Source organism: Pelodiscus sinensis, chromosome 4 (assembly GCF_052426305.1).
Source record: "Pelodiscus sinensis isolate ZL-2025 chromosome 4, ASM5242630v1, whole genome shotgun sequence".
Classification (NCBI taxonomy): Eukaryota; Metazoa; Chordata; order Testudines; family Trionychidae; genus Pelodiscus; species Pelodiscus sinensis.
Genome location: NC_143055.1, coordinates 43,097,929 through 43,121,613, shown reverse-complemented (window position 1 = coordinate 43,121,613; position 23,685 = coordinate 43,097,929). Strand labels below are relative to the sequence as shown.

General features: G+C 41.3%; 1 protein-coding gene across 9 annotated transcripts in view; it reads right to left on the bottom strand.

Moving 5' to 3' along the window:
• Positions 1 to 23,685, bottom strand: part of KLHL5 (kelch like family member 5) — a 154,929-nt gene that overhangs the window by 84,434 nt on the left and 46,810 nt on the right. For 7 of the 9 annotated variants that reach the window (XM_075930569.2, XM_025187964.3, XM_075930568.2 and 4 more), the window contains 3 exons: positions 17,124 to 17,306; positions 3,804 to 3,940; positions 3,093 to 3,289 (listed from right to left, as the gene is read on the bottom strand). In XM_075930569.2, coding sequence (XP_075786684.2) covers positions 3,093 to 3,289; positions 3,804 to 3,940; positions 17,124 to 17,306 — 517 coding nt within the window. Of the gene's footprint in view, positions 1 to 3,092; positions 3,290 to 3,803; positions 3,941 to 17,123; positions 17,338 to 23,685 lie in introns of all 9 variants that reach the window. The other 2 variants (XM_075930567.2, XM_075930565.2) reach the window with 1 other exon arrangement.

Here is a 23,685-nt window from a genome sequence, read left to right as displayed (position 1 = left end):
TAAAAGGAACTGTTTCAGTATTATTCATTATTACTAAAATTCAATTTCATGTCGCAATTGGAACTAAATAACATTAAAAAGGCCTTGGGAAGAATCTATTTAGCAAAACTTATTAGTTTTGAAAAGAAGCTTTTTAAAATCCTGCTAATTTAAATTTGATTCATGCCAAAGCTTTAAGCGCCACTAAAGTAAACAATGGCCTAAAAGTACAAAACTGTTTTCCTATGAATTGAACAACTTCTTACTAAAAGTAGTACAGTAAAACTCCATTAGTCTGGCATCCAATGCTCCGGCACTCCGGACGGTCAGGCACCATCAGGAACCTGGAAGTGCTCAGGGCAGCCGAACAATTGGAGCTGCTCTGCGCCCGGCTTCCCCGATTGAGCCACTGCTGAAATTGACTAGCAGCTGTATCGGCGAAGGGGGAGCCAGAGCAGCTGGGGTGCTGCTGGGTTGGTCCCGTAGTGCCACCCCTCGGGTCTGCGGGACCAACTCAGCAGCACTCCAGCTGCTATTGGGGATGCCTGGAGCAGAGCAGCCGGAGTACTCCCGGGTTGGTCCCGCAGTGCCGAGGGGCAGCGCTACAGGACCAAACCAGCAGCACCCCAGCTGCTCTGCCCCAGGCTTCCCGGAATCAGCCACTGGTCAGTTTCAGCAGCAGCTGAATAGGGACTCCTGGGGCAGAGCAGCTCTGTCCCAGGCATCCCCAAGAGCAGCTGGGGTGCTGCCGGATTGGTCTCACTGCACCGAGGGGGCGGCACTACCAGACCAACCCGGCAGCACCCCAGCTGCTCTGCCGCAGGCGTCCCCGATTCAGCCGCTGCTGAAACTGACCAGCAGCGGCTGAATCGGGGACACCTGAGGCATATCCGGACTATCGGAAGGGGGGGCTATGAGCTGCTCTGCCTCCCGCTTCCCGCAACTCTCCCACCCCACCCCACCCCCGTCATAGCCCCCCCTTCTGATAGTCCGGCATATCTGATAATCCGGCACCCCCCGGGTCATAAAGGTGCCGGATTATCGGAAGTTTACGTTAAATCCTGCCATTAGTGCAGGGGATTGGAATTGATGATCTCTCAACATTTCTTCCAGTTCTAGTATTCTATAATTCAATGATTCTATAAAAGATGCTGTGTCACTTTTGAGAAGTGAGACAACAATCAACAGTTGCTGGAAAAATAATAAGACCAGATGGAAGTACACCTTCTTAAAACTAATATTTTAAAATGCATCAAATAATACTTTGTTTACCTTCTGATTCCACTAGTAAATTTGTAAAGACCATGACTAGACAGTACCACAACTAGGATTTTTTTTGGGGGGGGGAGGAAAGGAGGGGATTCAGAGGGGGAACTATTTGGGCAAAGAGGAAATAAGGAGTTCACTTTTGTGCAACTTTTAAAATCATAACATACAATGATTTCTCCATCTCTTGCAATTAAGTATACTATTTTTCATAATCATGTGTCTCTCTTATTCTGTTCTTTTATCTCATTTGATTGTTTTATAAATGGTCTGTCCTCAATCCATACTTAACCAATTACATTTTTTCTTTAGTATATATAATATACACTATTTATTCACGTGTTGATACACTTTAGTATGTATGCATTATTAATTGCATCAATGATCTACCCACCTGAAAGGGAACTAAATTACATACATACCAAGAATGCTGGGGTACTTTGATTCTAATCTCTGATAGTAAATTTTGAACAACAAGGTAGATGAGAGGATAGATTTTATTGGATCAATTTTTCTCATCAACAAAAGATGTGCCAATAATTAGCTCACCCACCCTGTTTCTCTAGTCACAGTCTTTTTTTTAAAAGATTTTACCATATTAATTTTTTTCTGACTAAATGGAACACTACCAACATAAAAAGAGGTAATTAATATTAGAGTATTTAAATAGCTCTGATAATAATAATGGCTCTTTGGAGTGAATCAACATTTACCTCATTAAAGCAAGTCTACTATATATTTTGAAGAGTTTGTGGATTTGTGCAAAATAAAGTCATACTTCATGATTGCCTACAGACAGCAGTGACGTTAAATAGTGGTTAACTGAATAGTTGATTTACCTTATGAATTCTTATTGGTTACTCAACTATTCTACAGTCCCTGGAGGTGGGGCCAGCAGTCAGTGTGCTCCAACTTAACTCCCAAGGAGCCCCATCACTCTGCGCTGCTGCCTCTGTATCAGAGGCAGCAACATGGGGTGACAGGCGGGAGAGATGGTCTGCGAGGGGAGCCAGTTTAAAAACCAACTCCACTCACGGACCAGCTGCCTGTTGCCACAGGCTGCTGCCTCTGATACAGAGGCAGCAGTGCAGGGTGGCAGCAGCTCCTGTCGGGGGAAGACGTAGGGCAGGGGGCTGACCTCCCGGACCTGGAACGAAGCAGGACTGAGCCAGGCTGCTGACCAGCCTGCTAAAAAATTTACTGGCAAGGGATGGGGGGAAATGCATGTAGTCTATAGCATTAACTCATAAGCTTTTGCTTATCAGTTAATCGACTACAATATTACATCCCTAACAGATACCAAATTTTGTATAAACAATCCTGCCACTTAAATTAGCCGAATGCACTACTTTTTACACCCGAATATGCTGGGAGAAAGGTTTAAATAATTTGTTTTCATCGGAAAAAAGTCATGACTATTACGATTAGAATTCACAAAAAATATTTGTTAACTACATTAAAATCAAGTCGCCTAATCAGCTGTCATTTTAGTGTAAAGAAAATTTTTACTGTTACAAATCACAAAATAATTCAAATGAGATAAAGAAAGAGTAATGGAAGCTTTACAGGTTTCTGATTCAAATGTACAACATATGGTAATTATTCAATAAAATGAATAATGCTTGAAGTTGAAATTCTACAAATTTAAAACTGTTCTTTTACTTCCTTTTTGAAAGCACACAAATAAAAATTATATTACATATATTTAATTTCTTGAGCTTTCCTATAAATGTAATATATGCAAAATGCCTTTGCCCCATCAACAACAGGCCTCACCTCTTAGTATTCTATATGTTCCTTGCTACAGAAAAATCAATTAATGGATGATGCTACAAATAAAGACATACCATGGTGAAATTGTGAGCCACTTTGTGCAAGTCAGTGCAACCCTGTGCATCAGCAAAAGAGCGGATTCCAAGGCAGTTGGATGGGTGAAGCTGTTTCATTAAGAACTTACAGCAGGCTTCCACAACCTGAGAAAGCTGCAGAAGGCAAGCTGTCGATAACAGGCACTCAATATTATCTTCTTTTAATTCAAGGCGACCTAACAATATTAAAAGAAGTGTGCTCATTATTTATGAAAGAATATTTACTGTAATTCTAACAGATTTTCTCTGAACAACAACTAAAGATTTTTGACAGACTAAGAGAGCGAGAGAGAATACACTTTTATCAAACCAGAAAAAAATTCATAATCAATACACAGTGATTTGTAGAACATACAATGGAACATCGATTGAGCCAATAACATTCTTACCACACAACCCAAAAATTAAAAGTGAATAATTTTCATAATACAGTGCAAAAATTATGAAATTTTTTTCCTTTTGCCAGTCAGGATGCCTCTTATATTTTAGCATTTGTAGACTAATTAGAGAGACTACATCCTATTGAGTTGCTTTAGGTAATGACACTAATAGTAGTTTTAATAAATAAGCAGTTGAATTGTATGGTACACCATTTTTATCAAATATCTGAACTCTAATAATGGAATATGATGTTCACTTATGGACAAAATATTAGAGAAATGTTACCCTCCTTTTCTTCATTTTTATTACCTGTATATGCATACTGAACCAAAGCCCACAGTGCATTTGGCTCTACACCTTCCATCTTGATTTCTTCCTGTCTTGCTTCTCTTACATCATTAGTAAACATGGCTGCAAAGTAGTCTGACACAGAGGAGAGAACTAATCTGAAAACACATTGGAGGAAGGGGAAAGAAAGGGAAAAGACCTTAGTGAAGCCGACGTTTGTTAATAAATGCTTCATTATTTTACTCTCTGAAGGTGCATTGTATTGAGGAAAGCATTTTAAACTTGACAAACTGCTTCATGCTCCAGTTCCTTCCTATGAATAATGAAGTATTGTTGCTGAAAGTACATTTTCTTCTCAGATGAAAGATTTACCCTTTTAGTGCTCAATGACTTTTTATAATCACCACCATAAAAATACATAAAGAAGCAATTACATAGCATTAGATACTATAGGAAAAATACTGGAAAATCATCAATTATTCATTCTAAAATGGATTATTTCATCATCATTTAAAAAATATTGTCAAGTATTTTATTTATGTTCTTCAGACTGATTAATACAAACTTCAATGACTGAAGTTGCCTAATCAGTTGAGCTGGAGATCATACAAATCAGAAAATTCCACATGTAAGTCTAATAAGCCAATCAAGGAATATGGTAATGGTACAATTATCCCTTTTTGTGTAAGCACTTAAAAAATTACTTTTGTCAACTGTTTGGGAAAAGTTCAAGTCCAGTCTAATGCTCAAAAAAAGAGTTATTTGCATCAAAGGGAGAGAGAACAAAACACTGAATATATAAAACTATAATTATGTATATTCAAATAGTTCTATTTCTAATAATTAAGGAAGCTGATGATATGATTAAATAGACTGGAAAAGCAAAGCGAATGCTTGGTAGCATTTCTTGGATATTTGGATTAACTTGGTGCATTTTATAGACTAAGTGAAATAATATTCTGTAAACTATGAAAAATTATGTCTTAGTTTATCAATTGAAAAACCATAGATTGCTGACAGTGTTTGCAGCAATTACTATTCACTAAATTGTGTTTGCATATCTTCCATCTGTTATTTGTTGCATCAACTTTGTTTTGGACTGCCTCAGGTAAATCCTTTTTGCCAGCATTTTGGAGGCAATGGAGATGGGTGAGAATATGTAGAACTTGAATTAAACATAATTTGGCCACCAGGAGAATAGTTTAAGCATTTTAAAAAATCTCAAAGGACATTATAACCATATTCTGTAATCTCTGTAATATAAAATTCCTTCTGTGGCCTATTTTTGATAAACTAGGTTATTCAGTCCCAAAGGATAATTAGAATAATTTGATAGGGTAGTTATCCATGTGGCAGTTCTAGGTGTTTTGGCTTTTCATTTAAATAAAAACTCAGCTTCAAATATTGCCAAAGAATAAGACTCTGTACAGCAAAGTGTGGTATGAGATAAACATATTTTGTTTGCTGAGGGAGAATTGACAGATTGATCTGATATTCTCCTGTTCAGTAGGAAGCCTTAGATTGTCCTGGGACCATGTAGTTATATTTCATCTGGGTACATTTAGAGAAGTGAAAGGTGAACTAGATTAGAGTGAGTTAAGTAAACAAATTTTAAAATAACCTGTAATTCATTATATTCTTCCATTAAAATTCAAAACCAGACTTGTAAACTAAATATATCCCTTTAAAAATATTTAACATGGACAATACTTTAAGAATATGTAGTGCACTTCCAGAAAAAAGTGGTGGCTTGGGTAAGAGCTAATCTACAGACAGATTTTGTACTAGTATAACTAGCTCAATAAGGGGCATGATTTTTGCAATCTGGTTATATCAGTATATGTCCTAGGGAGTCTTTATAACTGTACAATTTATCTCCCTTCTGTATAGGAATAAGCTATACTGGTACAGGTTGAAACTCACAAATGTGGGACTCTTTAGCGGGGCCAGCAGCAGCGCAGGGAACCTGAGGGAGAGGAGTCCAGGAGCAGGGCAGCCAGCAGGGAAGTGCTGACCTCCCCTGGTCCAGAAAACTCCCTGGTCTGGGACAGCTCAGGTCCCAAGGAGGTCGAACCTGTAGAATTCTTATGTAAATACTGCCTTAGGCTTGGTCAACACCAGTGTTTCTCAAAGTGAGCAGCTCCCTGCTGAGGACTGAGCAGGGACCACTACTGGCTGGGAGAGACTCACTGCTCTGTCCTCAGCAAAGAGATGCTGCTGAGGGAGACATGCCCCTCTCCCAGCCATGCAGCTAAGCATTAAGCAGCTGCAAGGCTGTGCTACCATGCAGCTCAGAGGGAACCTTGGTTACCAAGGATCACTATTGGAATTTTCACCTTTCCAATTCTAACATTCCAGTTTGGGAAAAAAGTTCCAGCTTGCAGCTTTCTGAAAAGGCAAGAGTTCCTAAAGATGAATGTGTCATGCACCTTTCTCAACCATCCCACATTGATGTCATCGAAACGGCCCTTGTGAACGACCAGTGCCTGCAGCACCATGGAGAAGTACCCCTTACAGTTTATGTACTCCTTGTCAAAGTGATTGAGTACCAAGATGGGAATATGCGTTCCATCTATCGCCTTAGGGAACCTCATCGTGGCAAAGTCCTTCCACTGTGGCATCCACATTTCTGATAGTCACTACCCTCCATAGAAGAATGGTATTGATTGCTTTGGCTACTTGTATAACAATACCTCCCTCACACACTGCTGATTTTCCCACTCCGAATTGATTTCCAATTAACCGGTAGCTGTCTGGCATTGCAAGCGTCCACAGGGCAATTGCCATACACTTCTCTGCTGTCAGAGCAGGTCAGATTTGGGTGTCCTTGCCCTTTGGGGCAGGGGAAAGTCATTCACAAAGTGCAATGAAAGTGGCCTGGAGTGTAATGGATAGGCTCTTGACACATTCCACTATTAGGCGCACCAAGGTAGACATTAACTTCAAAATGCTTTGATGTACAATAGGATTCAACGGGTAGGTGAATGCTACTTATGCTGCTATTGTATCTACTTGGGCAACCAGGGCCAAAAAAGGGCACGAAAAGAATGTTTCCTGTTGTTCTCAAGCAAGGGGGGGAAAGGGAGTAGATGAGCGCATTATGGGATGGTAATGACATGAACCTAATACAACTGTGGGGTGCAGAAATAAGATTCTCACTTAGGAGTAGAGAAGTTACTTTACCTCTATATTTGGGCAGTGCTGAAACTAATGGTGAAACACTGTGTCCAGTTCTGGTGCCCCCAATTCAAGAAGAATGTTGGTAAATTTGAGAGGGTTCAGAGAAGAGCAATTAGGATCAATAAATGATTAGAAAATACGCATTCTAAGCTAAATAGAATTTAGCTTTTTGAGTCTAACAAAGAGACAGTTAAGGAGCGACTTGATTAAGGTCCATAAGTATCTGCACAGGGAACAAGTATTTAATAATGGGCTCCTCAGTCTAGCAGAGAAAGGTGTAACACAATCCAATGACTAGAAGTTGAAGTTAAGACAAATTCGAACTCGAAATAAGTCAGATTTTTAAAGGCAAGAGTAATTAACCATAGAAACAACTTAGCAAAGGTTGTGGCAATTTCTCAACTCAAGATTGGATTTTTTTTAGATATTCTCTAGGAATTATTTTAGAGAAGTTCTAGGCTCTGTTATACAGAAGATAAGACTAAGATAAGACTAAAATTCCCTTCTGTCCTGGGAATCTCTTAATCTATGATACACACACACATATAAGAAATAAAATGATGAGGTCTAGCCAAAAATAGATAGATAGAAAATAAACTAGCTGAACTGTTTAACCCTCACAGAGTCTTAGCCTAGCTAGACAGCTTGAAAAAGAATACACTGATAATTATGTGTTAAAAAGCAACCTACACTAAAGGTTGCATTTACATTATGAGGTGTAAATTGGCATACCTACAGCATCATAGTAATGCTGGCATATCTTCATGGTGAAGACTCAGCCTACTCCAATGGAAGGGGGTTTTCCACCGGTGAAGAAACAATATTTCCCCAGATGATGGTAGCTAGGTCAGTGGAAACATCTGATCAGCCTAACTATGGGTACGTCTAGACTACATGCCTCTGTTGTCAGAGGCATGTAGATTAGGCTACCAGACATAGGAAAATGAAGCGGCGATTTAAATAATCGCTGCTTCATTTAAATTTACATGGCTGCCACGCTGAGCCGACAAACAGCTGATCAGCTGTTTGTCGGCTCAGCGTGATAGTCTGGACGCGCGGCTTTCGACATCAAAGGTATTGTCGACCACCCAGGTAAACCTCATCCCAGGAGGAATACCTGGGTGGTCGACAAATACCTTTGATGTTGACACCTGCGCGTCCAGACTATTGCGCTGAGCCGACAAACAGCTGATCAGCTGTTTGTCGACTCAGTGCGGCAGCCATGTAAATTTAAATGAAGCGGCGATTATTTAAATAGCCGCTTCATTTTCCTATGTCTGGTAGCCTAATCTACATGCCTCTGACGACAGAGGCATGTAGTCTAGATGTACCCTAAGTCTATATTAGGTGTTACATTGGCATAGCTACGTCACTCATGAGTTTAGATTTTTTTCATGTTTCTGAGCTACATTCCTATGTTGACTTAAATTTTTAGTGTAGACCAGGCCTATATTGACCAACAGTACCACAAGAGAAAGGAAAGAAGGGCATATATTTATTCCCCTAATACTATGCCGGTAAATTTCCCCATGTAGAAAACTCCAAAATTTCCAAATTTACTACTAAATTAGTCGAAAAAGAACTGATATAGTTGAAGTTGCATTCCCTTTTAAATCTTTGCACCAGATATTTGGATACATTTGATTACTATAATTATGGAACTCCCTGACCTACTCTTTCCAAATCTCAGCTTTCTGATACGATTCTCTTCTCTACTATGCCACAAGTAGGAATTTCCAGAAAAAAATTTCCAATACTGGACAATAAAAAAGTTTTAAAAAACATTAGTAAGCCATTTCCTTGTTCAGTTTAAAGGTTGATAAATCACCTAATACGTTGGTAACATATCTGGATTAATCCTTATTCTATATTTATAGGATTAATAAATATTTGTCCTCAGCAAAAATGTGTTGAACTGCAGTATCGGCAAAATATTGCCCTCACATCTTAAAACCATAAAAGAAAAAAATGTTTTCTATTTATCAGCTAAATTTTCACTTATTTTGGAAGTAGACTCTCCCCAAGAAAAGTAGTATGTGTTTTTTCCATAACTGGCTCCATCATGAAGGCATATGAGATCTAACTAATCAATCTGTACTAATAAGTGATTATTATCCACAACAAAAAGTTTGAATACCATTTTTCTTTTGCTCTGTATTCCTTTTCCCATATATGTGCTATAAGTTTTCCCTTTCTCCCCCCTTTTACCTCATCAGCATCTATTGACATTAGGTTCAATTTGGCACAATTTAAGTCAACAAGAGCTTCACTATTCACTTCAGTGGGGGAAGAACACAGGAAAAGGGGGAAGAGGTGGATGAGGCTTTTTTTAAACAACAAACAAAATCATCCAAAGCCCAAGATTTGGTGATGATGGGGGACTTCAATTATCCAGATATATGTTGGGAGAATAACACAGAAGGGCACAGACTATCCAATAAGTACTTGGACTGCATTGGTGACAACTTTTTATTTCAGAAGGGTGAAAAAGCTACCGGGGGGAAGCTGTTCTAGATTTGATTTTAACAAATAGGGAGGAACTGGTTGAGAATTTGAAAGTGGAAGGCAGCTTGGGTGAAAGTGATCATGAAATCACAGAGTTCACAATTCTAAGGAAGGGTAGAAGTGAGAACAGCAAAACAGAGATAATGGATTTCATATTTTGGTAAGCTCAGAGAGCTGATAAGTAAGGTCCCATGGGAATCAAGATTGAGGGGAAAAACAACTGAGGAGAGTTGGCAGTTTTTCAAAGGAACACTGTTAAGGGCCCAAACGCAAGCTATTCTGCTGCATAGTAAAGATAGAAAATATGGCAAAAGACCGCCTTGGCTTAACCAGGAGATCTTGCATGATCTAAAAATAAAGGAGTCCTATAAAAAAATGGGAAGTAGGAGAAATTACAAAGGATGAATATAGGCAAACAATACAGGAATGCAGGGGCAAGATTAGAAAGGCAAAGGCACAAAATGAGCTCAAACTAGCTACAGAAATAAAGGGAAACAAAAAGACTTTTTATGAATACATTAGAAGCAAGAGGAAGACGAAGGACAGGGTGGGCCCACTGCTCAGTGAGGAGGGAGAAACAGTAATAGGAAACTTGGAAATGGCAGAGATGCTTAATGACTTCTTTGTTTCAGTCTTCATCGAGAAGTCTGATGAAGGAATGCCTATCATAGTGAATACTAGCGGGAAAGGAGCAGGTTTAGAAGATAAAATAAAAAAAAAGAACAAGTTAAAAATCACTTAGAAAAGTTAGATGCCTGCAAGTCACCAGGGCATGATGAAATGCATCCTAAAATACTCAAGGAGCTGATAGAGGAGGTATCTGAGTCTCTAGCTATCATCTTTGGAAAATCATGGGAGACAGGAGAGATTCCAGAAGACTGGAAAAGGAAAAATATAGCGCCCATCTATAAAGAGGAAAATAAGAACAGCCCAGGAAACTACAGACCAGTTAGTTTTACTTCTGTGCCAGGGAAGATAATGGAGCAAGATAACGAGTCTTGTGGATAAAGGAGAAGCGGTGGATGTGATATACCTAGACTTTAGTAAGGCATTTGATACGGTCTTGCATGACCTTCTTATCAATAAACTAGGCAAATACAACTTAGATGGGGCTACTATAAGGTGGATGCATAACTGACTGAATAACCATTCTCAGAGAGTAGTTATTAACGGTTCAAAATCACACTGGAAGGGCAATCATGGAGTTCCACAGGGGCCTGTTTTGGGACAGGTTCTGTTCAATAACTTCATCAATGACTAACATAGAGAGTACACTTATTAAGTTTGTAGATGATACCAAGCTGGGAGAGGTTGCAACTGCTTTGGAGGATAGGGTCATAATTCAAAATAATCTGGACGAACTAGAGAAATGATCTGAGATAAACAGGATGAAGTTTAATAAGGACAAATGCAAAGTACTTAACTTAGATGGAGCAATCACTTCCACACATACAGAATGGGAAGTAATTGTTTAGGAAGGAGTACTGCTGAAAGGGATTTAGGGGTCAGAGTGGATGACAAGTTAAACATGAGCCAACAGTGTGACACTTGTAAAATAAGCAAACATGACGTTGGGATGCACTAACAGGTGTGTTATGAGAACGACACAAGAAGTCATTCTTCTGCTCTAATCTGCACTGATTAGGCCTCAGTTGGAGTATTATGTCCAGTTCTGGGTACCACATTTCAAGAAAGATGTGGAGAAATTGGAGAGGCTCCAGAGAAGAGCAACAAAAATGATTAAAGGTCTAGAAAACATGACCTATGAGGGAAGACTGAAAGAACTGGGCTTGTTTAGTTTAGAAAAGAGAAGACTGAGAGGGAACATGATAGCGGTTTTAAAGCGGTTCCTTTCTGACTTTACTATTGATCTATCACAGCCTTTAGTTATAGCTTTAAGGCAAACAGTATTACAATAATAAGGTATGGTGTATTCATAGAAATTATGCACGTAGGTGATAAAAAGAAGAGACAAAAGAAATTCCACAAAACCAAAATATGTAAGATTCCAGAATAAAAATATTAATTTCTTACCTGCAAACATCATTATTGCACAGACACCCAAAAGAAAAACTTTCCAAATGCAGTAAAAAAGAGTTTATGTACTCTTTCAGAACATTACATTCTGGTACATGTTCAGAAAAGCACAACGGAGAAAACTGATGCAGGAACTACACAGAAGAAAATAGGTCTCTAGACAGTAACAAAATATGCCTACCTTGGAGGTATCTTCTTTAACAATCCTCTACTACAGGGGTTCCAACCTTTTTCGATCCCCGTACCTCCTTGGCTTTTAGTAAACCTTCCCATACCCCCTATTTAATATAAAGGAAATAAATACTAGACTATAGAATCCACTTTTTTTACTAACACTACTGCTTTTGGAATATTTTAATTAGGATTAATCTAGTAATTTACCAAATATTCCCCGTACCCAATTGACAAGCTTCTTGTACCCCCTGGACGTACGCGTACCCCAGGTTGGGAACCCCTGCTCTAATAGATAATGATACTTAGTTTTAATTTTTTTTGTTTTGTTTTAGTGTTTGATCCTTTGTTCCCTAGATTGCCTCTGATCAACCTCAGGATCAGCCTTCCCCTGTGTGGCTATCAAGGGGGTAGGCCTGACTTAGGTGAGACAGAGCGACCAGGGAAGCGAAGTGGATAGGGGGATACAGACAGGGGAGTTTAAGAGGGAGTTTGACAGAGGGAGGCCTACTATAGTTAGAAAGACCTACAACACGCCTGCTCCTGTAGAGGTGTTTTTTTGCAGGGACTCATGCTTGCAATTCCCACTTACTGAAATCCAGGCTGGGGGGATCATCCAATGTGAAAGGTGCCTATTGGTGGAATCTCTTAGGAAGCAGTGGGAGAGCAACAGGTAGAGGTGGCTAGGCTGAAAATCATCCGAATCCACGAGGAATTCCTGGAAAGAATTTATGTGGAGACAGCCAAGGCTGACAAAGCTGTCCCACAACAAAAGACTGCTGACACACCACTGGTGGAGGAGGAAATGGCTCACGGAGGACACTGGCAGCTGGTAATTTCTGGAAGCAGGCAGTGCTCCACTCCTGCTCCCAACCCTCCTAACATGGTACTGGGAAACTGTTACGCTGTTCTGGATATGGGGGATAAGGAATCACCCCCTACAGCAAAAGAAGAGAAGCCTTGTACCCCCAAAGCTGGGAGATCTGCTGCCACTACTGTGAGGAGGAAACATAGGGCAGTGGTGGTTGGAGACTCTCTTCTGAGGGGGATGGAGGCACCCATCTGTCGTCCAGACATGTCATCTCGGAAGGTATGCTGCCTGCCAGGGGCCTGCATCTGAGACTTTGCGGAGGCACTGTCGAAGATTATTCAGCCCTCTGACTATTACCCCATGCTACTCATCCATGTTGGCACTAATGATACTGCAAGGTGTCACTGAGAAGATCAAGAATGACTACAGGGCTCTGGAAGTACGGGTGAAGGAGTTTGGAGTGCAGATGGTATTCTCTTCAGTGCTTCCTCTCAAAGATAGGGGCCCAGGCAGAGACAGGTGCATCCTAGAGGTGAATCTGGCTGCAAAGATGGTGTCACCAGGAGAGCTTTGACTTTCATGACCACGGGATGCTATTCCAAGAAGGACTGCTAAGCAGGGATGGGGTTCCCCTTTCAAGAAAGGGGAGATTGTATTTGGATACAGATTGGCAAGCCCAGTGAGAAGGTCTTTATATTAGGTTTGATGGAGGCAGGTGACCAAAGCCCACAGGTAAGTTAAAAACAGAGACCTGGGAGTTGGATCAGAAATGGGAGGAAACATGGGCTATAATAGCAGAGAAAAAGGAGGGACTAAAGAACTGGGAGGCAAAATCAAATCAGTATCTTAGATGCCTATATACAAATGCAAGAAGTAGGGGTAATAAGCATGAAGAACTTGAAGTCCTAATAAATAAACACAACTATGAAATAGTTGGTATCACAGAGAATTGGTGGGATAATACACATGATTGGAATACTGGTATAGAAGGGCAGAGCTTACTCTGGAAGAACAGGCAGGATAAACAGGGAGGAGGTGTTGCCATGTATATTAAAAACGTACACACTTAGACTGAGGTGGAGAAGGACATAGGAGACATATGTTTTGAGAGACTCTGGGTTAGATTAAAAGAGGTAAAAACCAAGAGTAATGTCATGGTAGGGGTCCACTACATCCCACCTACCCAGGTAGAAGAGGTAGTTGAGGCTTTTTCCAAACAACTAACAATATCATCCAAAGTGCAGGATTTGATGGTGATGGGGGACTTCAACTATCCAAAAATATGTTAGGAAACTAACACAGCAGGGCACAGACTATCCAATAAGTACTTGGACTGCACTGAAGACAATTTTTTATTTCAGAAGGTTGAAAAAGCTATGAGGGAGGAAGCTGTACTAGATTTGATTTTGACACATGGGGAGGAACTCGTTAAAAATTTGAAAGTGGGAGGCAGCTTGGGAGAAAGTGACCATGAAATCATTGAGTTCTGGATGCTAAGGAATGGTAGAAGAGAGAACAGCAAAATAGAGACAATGGATTTCAGGCAGATTTTAGTAAACTCAGAGAGCTGGTAGGTAAGGTCCCATGGGAAGCAAGACTAAGGGAAAAAACAACTGAAGAGAGTTGGCAGTTTTTCAAAAGGACATTACTAAGGGCCCAAAAAAAAGCTATTCCGCTGCGTAGGAAAGATAGAAAGTATGGCAAAAGACCACCTTGGCTTAACCAGTAGATCTTGCATGATCTCAAAATAAAAAAGGAGCCATATAAAAAGTAGAAACTGGGACAAATTACAAAAGATGAATATAAGCAAACAATACGGGCATGCCGGGGCAAGATTAGAAAAGCAAAGCACAAAATGAGTGCAAACGAGCTATAGACATAAAGGTTTACAAGAAAACATTCTATAAACATATTAGAAGCAAGAGAAAGACCAAGGACAGGGTCTAGTCCTGCTGTGAGGTCATGGGACTGGACTCAATTACCTCTCGAGGTCCCTTCCAATTCTAGTGTTCTATGTTCCTGTATTTTAGAAACATGCATCTGTCTGTCTGTAAGACTGTTCAAGAACTCCTTCTAAACAGTAAGCACTAGAACCATCAAAACTGGTATGAAGCTTCCTCTTCTCCTAATATAAAGTAAGCTCATGGTTTGGTTGTGTCTACATAACAGGATGTGCATGGAATTTGATTGTTTCTCATAAAATGAAAATGGAGGGGGTCTGGCAGGAGGGGGTTATACTGCAGAACCACACAGGGGCAGCAAGGGTCAAAGATGGGAACCAGAACAACTATAACTCCACTGGGCCAGAAGGAGGTAGGAGTAGAGAAAGGGACAGCTATCTACTATATATTTCAGAGAGTTTGTTTTTTTGTGTGTGTTTGTTATCTGTCCCCCCGACATATACCCCTCCCTTGGCAGTGGCCACTGCAGCTGCACAGCCATGGACAGGCGCATCTCACCTGGCTCCAAGTTGCTATAGAGAGAGAGAGCGGGGGTTGTCCTCTTTCCCTAGAGTTGCCTGCATACTGAACACCTCTCCTCCCCCATGCCCAGCCCTATGCCAGAACAAAGATTTAAGTGAAGAAAAACAAAATGTATTTAAAGTTAAGGACCCATGCAACACTGAATAAATCTTCTAATACTAAATATAAAGGACATGTATCTAACAACCTATATATGATCATGTGCAACACTTCATTCACTTTTGTACAGAAGTAAAACAATTGAATACCGGGGTGTTTTCCACTCTCTTTATGGCTTACTACACACACAGTCCCAAAGTGACAGTTTTTATTTGAGACATCTTTATGTAACTCAAAGTACTAAGATAAAATAATCCCCAACATTGATCTCAATGCAAACAGGCAATTATGATCAAAATACAATTTAGGAAAACCTGTGTGTTCTACACTTATATCTGAAGCACAGAGCAGACCAATTGATCTATGATGAAATATCTAATAGAAAACTAATAGAACATGAACAGAAACTGTTTTTAAAAACACACATCTATAATTTGATTTTCAGATTAATACTGACATTGAGCCTTGGGAAACTAACTACCAATAAATAATATAGGTTGGAGTGATATATTTGGAGATAAGGGGTATGATTATGAAACAAAGTGCTAACTATGTGTTCCACAGCAGCAGAAAGGGGTTTTGGAGTCCGCAGTCCATGGCCCTGGCCTAAGGAAGATCATGCAAAAAGAACTCCAGGATGACAACAGTGAAAATCTTTACGTGGGTCCTCTTAGCCTGGCGTTGCAGCTACTAAAGCCCCTAGGTCCTTGGCGGGGAGGGGGATGTAGCTCTGGGTGCTGCCATTTTCCCCTCGTTCACCTGGGCTGGAGTTGTGAGCACTGGGAAGCTCTACATATTTCCCTCATGTGCAGACTCTGCCCTTTAAGGTCCAGTTAGCTGAGAATCACAGCCAAAAGCATCTCTGGGGAGTAGTGCCTGCAGGTAAGCACAGGGCAGTGCTAACCTTTCCCTTTCTATCCACAGGGCCTGAACAACCAAAGGGGACTTGCTCCAGGTCAGCATCCCGCACCCTAACTCCCTGCCACAGACCTGAGTCTATTCCCACACTACAATCCCTTTGGCCCCAGCTTGGATCCCCCTCCTTCACCCCAAATGCCTCATACCCAAACCCACCCCAGAAGCTGCACCCCCAATGGGAGTCTTCACCTCCTTTCACACTTAACCCCCTGACTTAACCCACAACCCTCTCCTGAACTCTGAATCCTTCCCTTTTGGTCCCACCCAAAGCTTGAGGGCACAAAATCGAATAGCCCCAGGGCCCCCCGAGGAGTTAATCAGTCCTGATTCACATCAGCTCTGGGACCGTTGTGGCACTGCTTTTTAAATGTACATTTAAATTGCAGAGCCATAGTGGGATTAGGTCCTGGGAGCGGTGGAAGCCGGAACTCACACTAGCTCCAGGACCACTGCAACTTTGCCTCCCCCAAACCATGGAGATGGTGCTGAGAGGAACTGGCTTTTAAGCTGGCTTCCTCTCCCTGCCCCCCCAGCACCAGTTCCTGCTTCTCCCTCCACTTGCTGCCTCTGGTACTCAAGTAGTCGTTTACATCTCTATTTGAGGCCCGGCCTATTGTTTTCCACTCTATTCTTCAGAACATAAATATATATTTAAATATTTTCTGAAAAAATCCTGCTAGATGTTAAGTCTAGCCAATAAGAACTGACAGTACAACAATTACAAACAGTTTGGCTGTTTTGAGTAGCAAATTATGTGGGATAAACTAGTCTTAAAATTGTACAAACTGTAGCACTTTGAATTAATTCTGAAGATCCAAAAGAACATCCAATGAACATTTAAATATTACATTTGTTTTCTTTATGAACAGTATAAAATATTGCAGTTCTTGAAATATTTTCAAAATTGATTCTGGGCAAGGCTTTTATTTAGGTTTGGACAAATCTTTGAGTGCATAGAAACAGGTGAGAATAAACACTGTACCCATTTACATTACTTTTGATCACTTATCACAGAACAGACAGAAGTTAATTTTTAGTTTCCAGAATTTGGTCTTTCTTGAATCTTTTATTTTAAAATAAAATAGTCCACATGTGCACAAACATAAGTAAGCCAATATAACTTATTTTAGAATTTACCTGTGAGCTGGAATTCTCCGATCACCAGCAACTAATATCACATCACATAGCTGTTTGTGTCTCAGGTAGTTCTCCATCTTTTTAAAGGTTTGTTCAGCATGGTTGAGTGCCTGAAAAAATTCATCTGATGTACAAGGCTCCATAGTTTGGCAAGATGATAGAGTCGGACTGCTGTTGGAAGTCCTGAAGGACATGACATAAAATGATAATATGGCTAATATTTTAATACAGTAATTCTGTTCACAACTGAAGCAATGAAAGTCAGGTCTGCATTTCAGAAGTAATATATACTACTTGAGTTAACATTTTATCTTATGCTATTAGTTTTCTTTGCATCTTTACTCCTCTATGCGGGTGTGGTCCAAAGCCCACTGTAGAGTGGAAGGATGAGTTACAGTGACTCTCAAACTTCTGTATTGGTGACCCATCACACATCAAACATGTGAATGAGAGCATGTGAATTAAAACCACATTTTTCTAGTTTGAGAACCACTGATCTAGTGATTAGGGAGTTAGCTTGGAACTCAGAAGACCAGACTTCTACCACAGACTCCCTGTGTATGTTTAGGTAAGACACTGAGGCCTTGTCTAAATTTAAAAATCCACAACCCTGACCAATTCAACTATGCTGACTTACCTGCATATACACTGGAGTTTACATTGATGGAACAAGGTTTCCATCAGCATAGCTACTACCATTTGGGGACGTTATGCTCCTACATTGACAGAAAAATCCCTTTAATCTGCATAGTCTATATGCACACTACTGGATTACGCTGGCATAGCTATGGCAACAAAGCTATATGAGACAATATCAGTAATATAGCCACATCTTTAGGGTATGTCTACATTCCAGCTCAGGGGGGGTATCTCCCAGCCTGGGTAGACAGACGTGCTAACTCTGCTCAAACTAGCATGCTAAAAATAACAGTGTGGATATTGCAATATAGTTTAGCCACCAAGGCCGTCCTTAGGTGGGCATAAGGTCCAGGCACAAGTGGTCAGTGCTAAGGATGTTAAATATCGGTTAACTGAATAGTTGATTAACCTCATTGTAGTGGGGTGGAGCGGCTGAGGGGGGAGGAGCTTCTCACTGAGTCTGTTTGGCAGAAGGTCAGCATGTTGTGGTAAGGAGCCCCGCTAACTCAGCAGCAGAAGATGAGCGTGTTGCCATATGGATCCCCGCTGACCCAGCAGCAGACTGCTCTGGTGCTGCTAGGACCCGGGGCTGGGACACAATGGAGTGCGTGATCCTGTGTCCCTGCTGTCACCCTACTCTTGGGTGGCAGTCTCCCCCCTCAGCTGTTCCCATTCAGCAGCCTGCATCTGCTGGACCCCCACCTGAGCAAGGGGACCCAGCTGGAGTTATTGCAAACTGGCCTTGAACTATTTGGGGGTGTTTCCCTGCAGCCCCACCCTGAACCAGGATCTGGGCCTACAAACTGTTTCCCTGACCCCGCTGGTCCACACTTATGAATTCTTATTGGTTACTCAACTATTCTATAGTCCCCAGGGGTGGGGCCGGTACACAGTGCACTCTGACCCCACTCCCAAGGAGCCCTCTACCTGGGGTGCCAGGCGAGAGCCGGTCTGAAAGGGGAGTCAGTTTAAAAACCAGCTGCCTGTTGCCCCGTGCTGCTGCTTCTGATGCAGAAACAGCAGCATGGGGTGGCAGAAGACCCTTGCTGGGGCAGGTCTGAGTACCCGGACCTGGTGCAAGCCAGAACTGAGCTGGGCTGCCTACCCTTCTGGCTCTTAATACACTTTAAATACAGAGCCGCAGCAGGAGTAGGTCCTTGACGTGGCACAAGCCGGGACTGAACAAGGCTGCTGGACAGCCTGCTAAAAAATTTCCTGGGGGGGGGGAGGGGGAAATGCATGTAGTCTATAGCATTATCCTTTAAGCTTTTGCTTATTGGTTAATCAACTGCACTATTACATCCCTAGTCAGTAAAGCCCCACCCCCCTCTCATAAGTTTCTGCCTCCAACCCAGGCAGGGGAGGAGGTAGAACAGCACAGCAATTGCGCCCCCTCCAGCATGTGAGGGCGAAGACACGGGAGCACATGTGAACCTCCCAGCATGCTTGGCTCCCGGAGCACCGGAAGGGAGGAGGCCATATGGCTCCTGCCACTCTGGCCCCCACAGCATGAGGAGGGCAGGTGCTGGGGACAGCAACACTGTGCCCCCAGAACTCCTATAGCAGGCATTCTGGAGGCAGAGTGTGGATGGGCTAAACCTGGCGGTTTGGGTCCAGGACAAATCAGCCTTCCTGCTAATCTCCTTGCTCACCCACCAAGCTGCTGCTCATCTCCTCACTCCCCTCCCGCCACTCTCCTTCTTTCCAACTCGCCACCTGCCACTTGCCGCTCAGCCACTGCTCATATCCTCACCAACTATCAGGCACCCCACCCCTGTCCCCGCATTGTAACTCTCCTCCACACTGTTTGCTTGCCTTCCCTTTCACCTCGTCACCCCAATCACCATCCCTTCTCCCACCTCATCTCCCCACCTGAATATCCGGACAAATGGTGTCCAAATTATACATTCATGGGGACGGGACAGAGGACAAATAGCTAAATAATGGGATAGTCACAATTTAATCAAAGCATGGGGCCCCCCAAAGCTTGGGGCCAGAGCAGTTGCCAGCATTCACCATACCCAAGAGGTGACTCGGTTAGCCACCCAAAGTACAGTTCCAGGGGGTCGGGTAGACATATATTTGGGCATTTAGCCTTTATCATCACTCATGCTGCAATCTCCACAGTGTTATTTTTAACACACTAGCTTGAGCAGAGTTGGTATGCATCTGTCTCTGGCCAAAAAAGCATGCTCCCAGGCCAGTTGCAGCGTAGACACACCATCTCTTTGAGACTTGGTTCACCATCTGTAAAACGGGTATATCATTTCCACTTCCTCATAGGTTGTTGTAAGGTTCCTGGGTACTATTGTAATAGAGGTCATATCAGTACTTTTGAGAGATGAAATGTCTTAAAGTGCCCTTTCTATACAACCCCTTTGAGATAAGCTTAGAAAAATAAATATTTACAGAAACTTATTTGACAAAAATGTGTCATATCTCAGAATACAAGTCAGTGAAAATACAGTTCAGTTAACAACACTTTCAAGCTTCTTTCCTGCTATTTTTGTCTTGTTTTTCTTTCCCCATTTATTGTCAAAAAGAGTCCACATAGTGCTGGCTACATCAACAAGGAGATTTGAAAGTAGAGGATAGTTTTAAAAGAAAGAAGATATAAAAACAAAATACAGAATAGTTAATCTGAAGACACAGCCTTTGTACATATTAAATATTAATTTTGGATATCCTGTTGATAAAGATAAATAGGGTATGTCTAGACTGCACCCCTCTTCCAGCAGAGGGATGCAGATTAGGCAGGTCGAAATTGCTAATGAAGCGGGGATTTAAATATCCCGTGCTTCATTAGCATAAAAATGGCCACTCCTTTTTCAACATGGAGCTTTGTCGGAGAAAAGCAGCAGTCCAGAGGCTGATCTTTTGCTAAAGAAAGCCTTTTCTGATAGATCCTGAATACCTCGTTTTACGAGGCATAAGGGATCTATTGGAAAAGGCTTTCTTTAGCGAAAGATCAGCCTCTAGACTGTCACTATTCTCTGACAAAGCTCCGTACCGAAAAATAGTGGCGGCCATTTTTATGCTAATGAAGTGCGGGATAATTAAATCCTAAGGCTTTGTCTTCACTGCCAAAAAAAAAAAAAAAAAGTTGCATTTTCACAATGGCATAACAAATACAGTTATCTTGCTGTAAAATTATAGTGGAAACAAGGCACTGTAGTTTTGTTGTGAGGAAATCTAGATGAGGATTATATCACAGGCAGGATTATAAAGGCAATCTCACCTAGCTACCTCACAGTAAAGACTATTTTCAGTGCCTAATCTCTAGTAGGTTATTACAGTTGAGATAGCTAATGTAATACTTTTACTTGCTATAACCCCTCAAAACGCTATACAAATCACATCATTTTTGCTGTGAAGGCAAGCAGTGGTACAACTACAAGAAGCTGCTGAAGTCTTTTCTAGACTAGGGTTCCCAGTGGTGCTACCAAAGGGATTTTTTTGTTGTTGAAAAACAGTGCATAAAAGGTCAAAAACAAACAAACTCACACATTGTTCATATATTTTGGTCAATAGATAGAGACAAGAAATGTACCTCAACACTGGAACATTAAGGCATCAGCTTTTTCTGAGTTATTTTCTGAGTTAGTTTACAAGATACTTCAAACATAGAATAGGCTGTTCCCTCTTCCTAATACATCTCTCAATCAAAAATCAACAAGACAACAACTCAAGTAACAGAGATTATGGAAAATGTGTTGAAAAGAAGAATGAGGTAGAATTCTTGAGATATGACAGGGAAAACACTTGGTCAACAGGAAATGGGAGATTTTTCCAAATGTAGAGCTCAGCATGAATGAAGACATGAAGCTATACTGGAATTGTTAGAGAGGACTAGGAGAAGCATAGAGAGTAAAAGATTGTGGAGGGGGAGAAGAGAAAATTAGGAGAAAATGAGAACAGATGTGGCTGTAGGAGAGTGTAAGGGAAAAAAGAATGGATATGCCATTGAACTTGAGAGCAAAGGGCATGTCTACTCTAGAGAAATGTTGAAGACTATGTCCTCTATTGTACTGTGCTTCCAGGGTCTGAAACATGGCACTCGATTAGAAAAGAGTGCAGATGCAAGAACTTTCCACACACATGACATTTCTCTCTCAGAATGTGTGTACACTACAGAGTTTAGTCAGAAAAACGGACGTTTGTCTGACAAAACTTGAGGAACGTCCACACTGCAATTGTGTTCTTCTGCAAGAAAATTGAAAGAACAGTGGGGTTTTTCCAGCATTGGTAATCCTCATTCTATGAGGAAGAAACCTTTTTGCAAAAGAGCTCTTTTGCAAAAAAGCACGTGTGGACAGGGAAGAAGGAGTTCTTTTGGAAGAAGAGGAAAGGGGGAAAAGCACAGGTGCCCTGGTGGCCATTTCATCCATAGCAATCACAGCTTAATGCAGGAGAGCATACATTCAGTCTGGATGCTCTCTTTCGAAAAAGCAAATCCCTTTTTCGATGCACTTTTGCAGTGTGGATGCTCTCTTTTGGAAGAAGATTTTGGAAGATCTCTTCTGAAAAAACCTTCTTCTGAAAGAAGCCTCCAGTCTAGATGTAGCCATACGGATGTCTCCAGATCAATGGGCTTGAAGCACTTATTCTCTTTTACTGACAGGGAGGGGGCAGAGGAATGCACACCCACTGCACACCCAGGCTTTCAAGATTTCCCTTTTACAGAAAAATTCAATGAAAAAAAAACCTGCAGTTTCTACTCCGAGATATCGCTTATTACCACTAAAGGGAATTTTGGATCGTTAATTACGAAGGAAGTCTGAGGGCAACAAAGCTTATCTTTGAGCTACCCAAACATATGTAAATATTAAATTATATTTTAGAAGACTATACACAGAAGACGTTGTATGATTATTAAATCTCTTTACATTAATGATTACAAAAGCAAGAGGGAGCTTCCCAGTCAGACTGGTATCATACTGGGCATAACAATGGCATAATAAACACATTAGTTATCCTGCTGTAAAATTCTAGTGGAAACAAGGCATCGTAGTTTTGTTGTGAGGAAAACTAGGATCTCACCTAGCTACCTCACAGTAAAGACTACTTTCAGTGCCTAATCTCTAGTAGGTTATTACAGTTGGGATAGCTAATGTAATACTTTTACTTGCTATACCCCCCTCAAAACACCATACAAATCACAACGGCCGTCTTTCTGACAAAACTTGAGGAATGTCCACACTACAATTGCGTTCTTCCACAAGAAAATTGAAAGAACAGTAGAGTTTTTCCAGCATTGGTAATCCTCATTCTAAGAGGAAGAAACCTTTTTGCGAAAGAGCTCTTTTGCAAAAAGGCAAGTGTGGACAGGGAAGAGGGAGTTCTTTTGGAAGAAGAGGAAAGGGGAAAAAGCAAAGGTGCCTCTTTACATTAATGATTACAAGCAAGAGGGAGCTTCCCGGTCAGTCTGGTATCCCAGACATACTGGGTATGTCTAGACTACATGGCTCCGTCAACAGAGCCACGAAAACTAGTTTACCCGACATAGTCAATGAAGCGAGGATTTAAATAATCCCCGCTTAATTACAATAAAAATGTCCGCCGTGCTGTGCCAACAATCAGCTGATGCGGCACAGCGTGGCAGTCTAGACGCGGATCGGTCGATAAGGGAAGCCTTTGTTGACCATTCCCTTATGCCTCGTGAAATGAGGTTTACAGGAGAGGTCAACAAAGGCTTCCCTTGTCAACCGATCCATGTCGGCACAGCGCGGTAGATATTTAAATCCCTGCTTCATTGACTATGTCGGGTAAACTAGTTTACATGGCTCTGTCAATGGAGCCATGTAGTCTAGACATACCCACAGTTTGGTATTTTTAGATTCCAGTTCATGGGTTCTTACACACTTTTTATAAGCAGAAATGGTTTAGCATGCACCTTATCTTGAAAAGGAAGTGTACACAAACA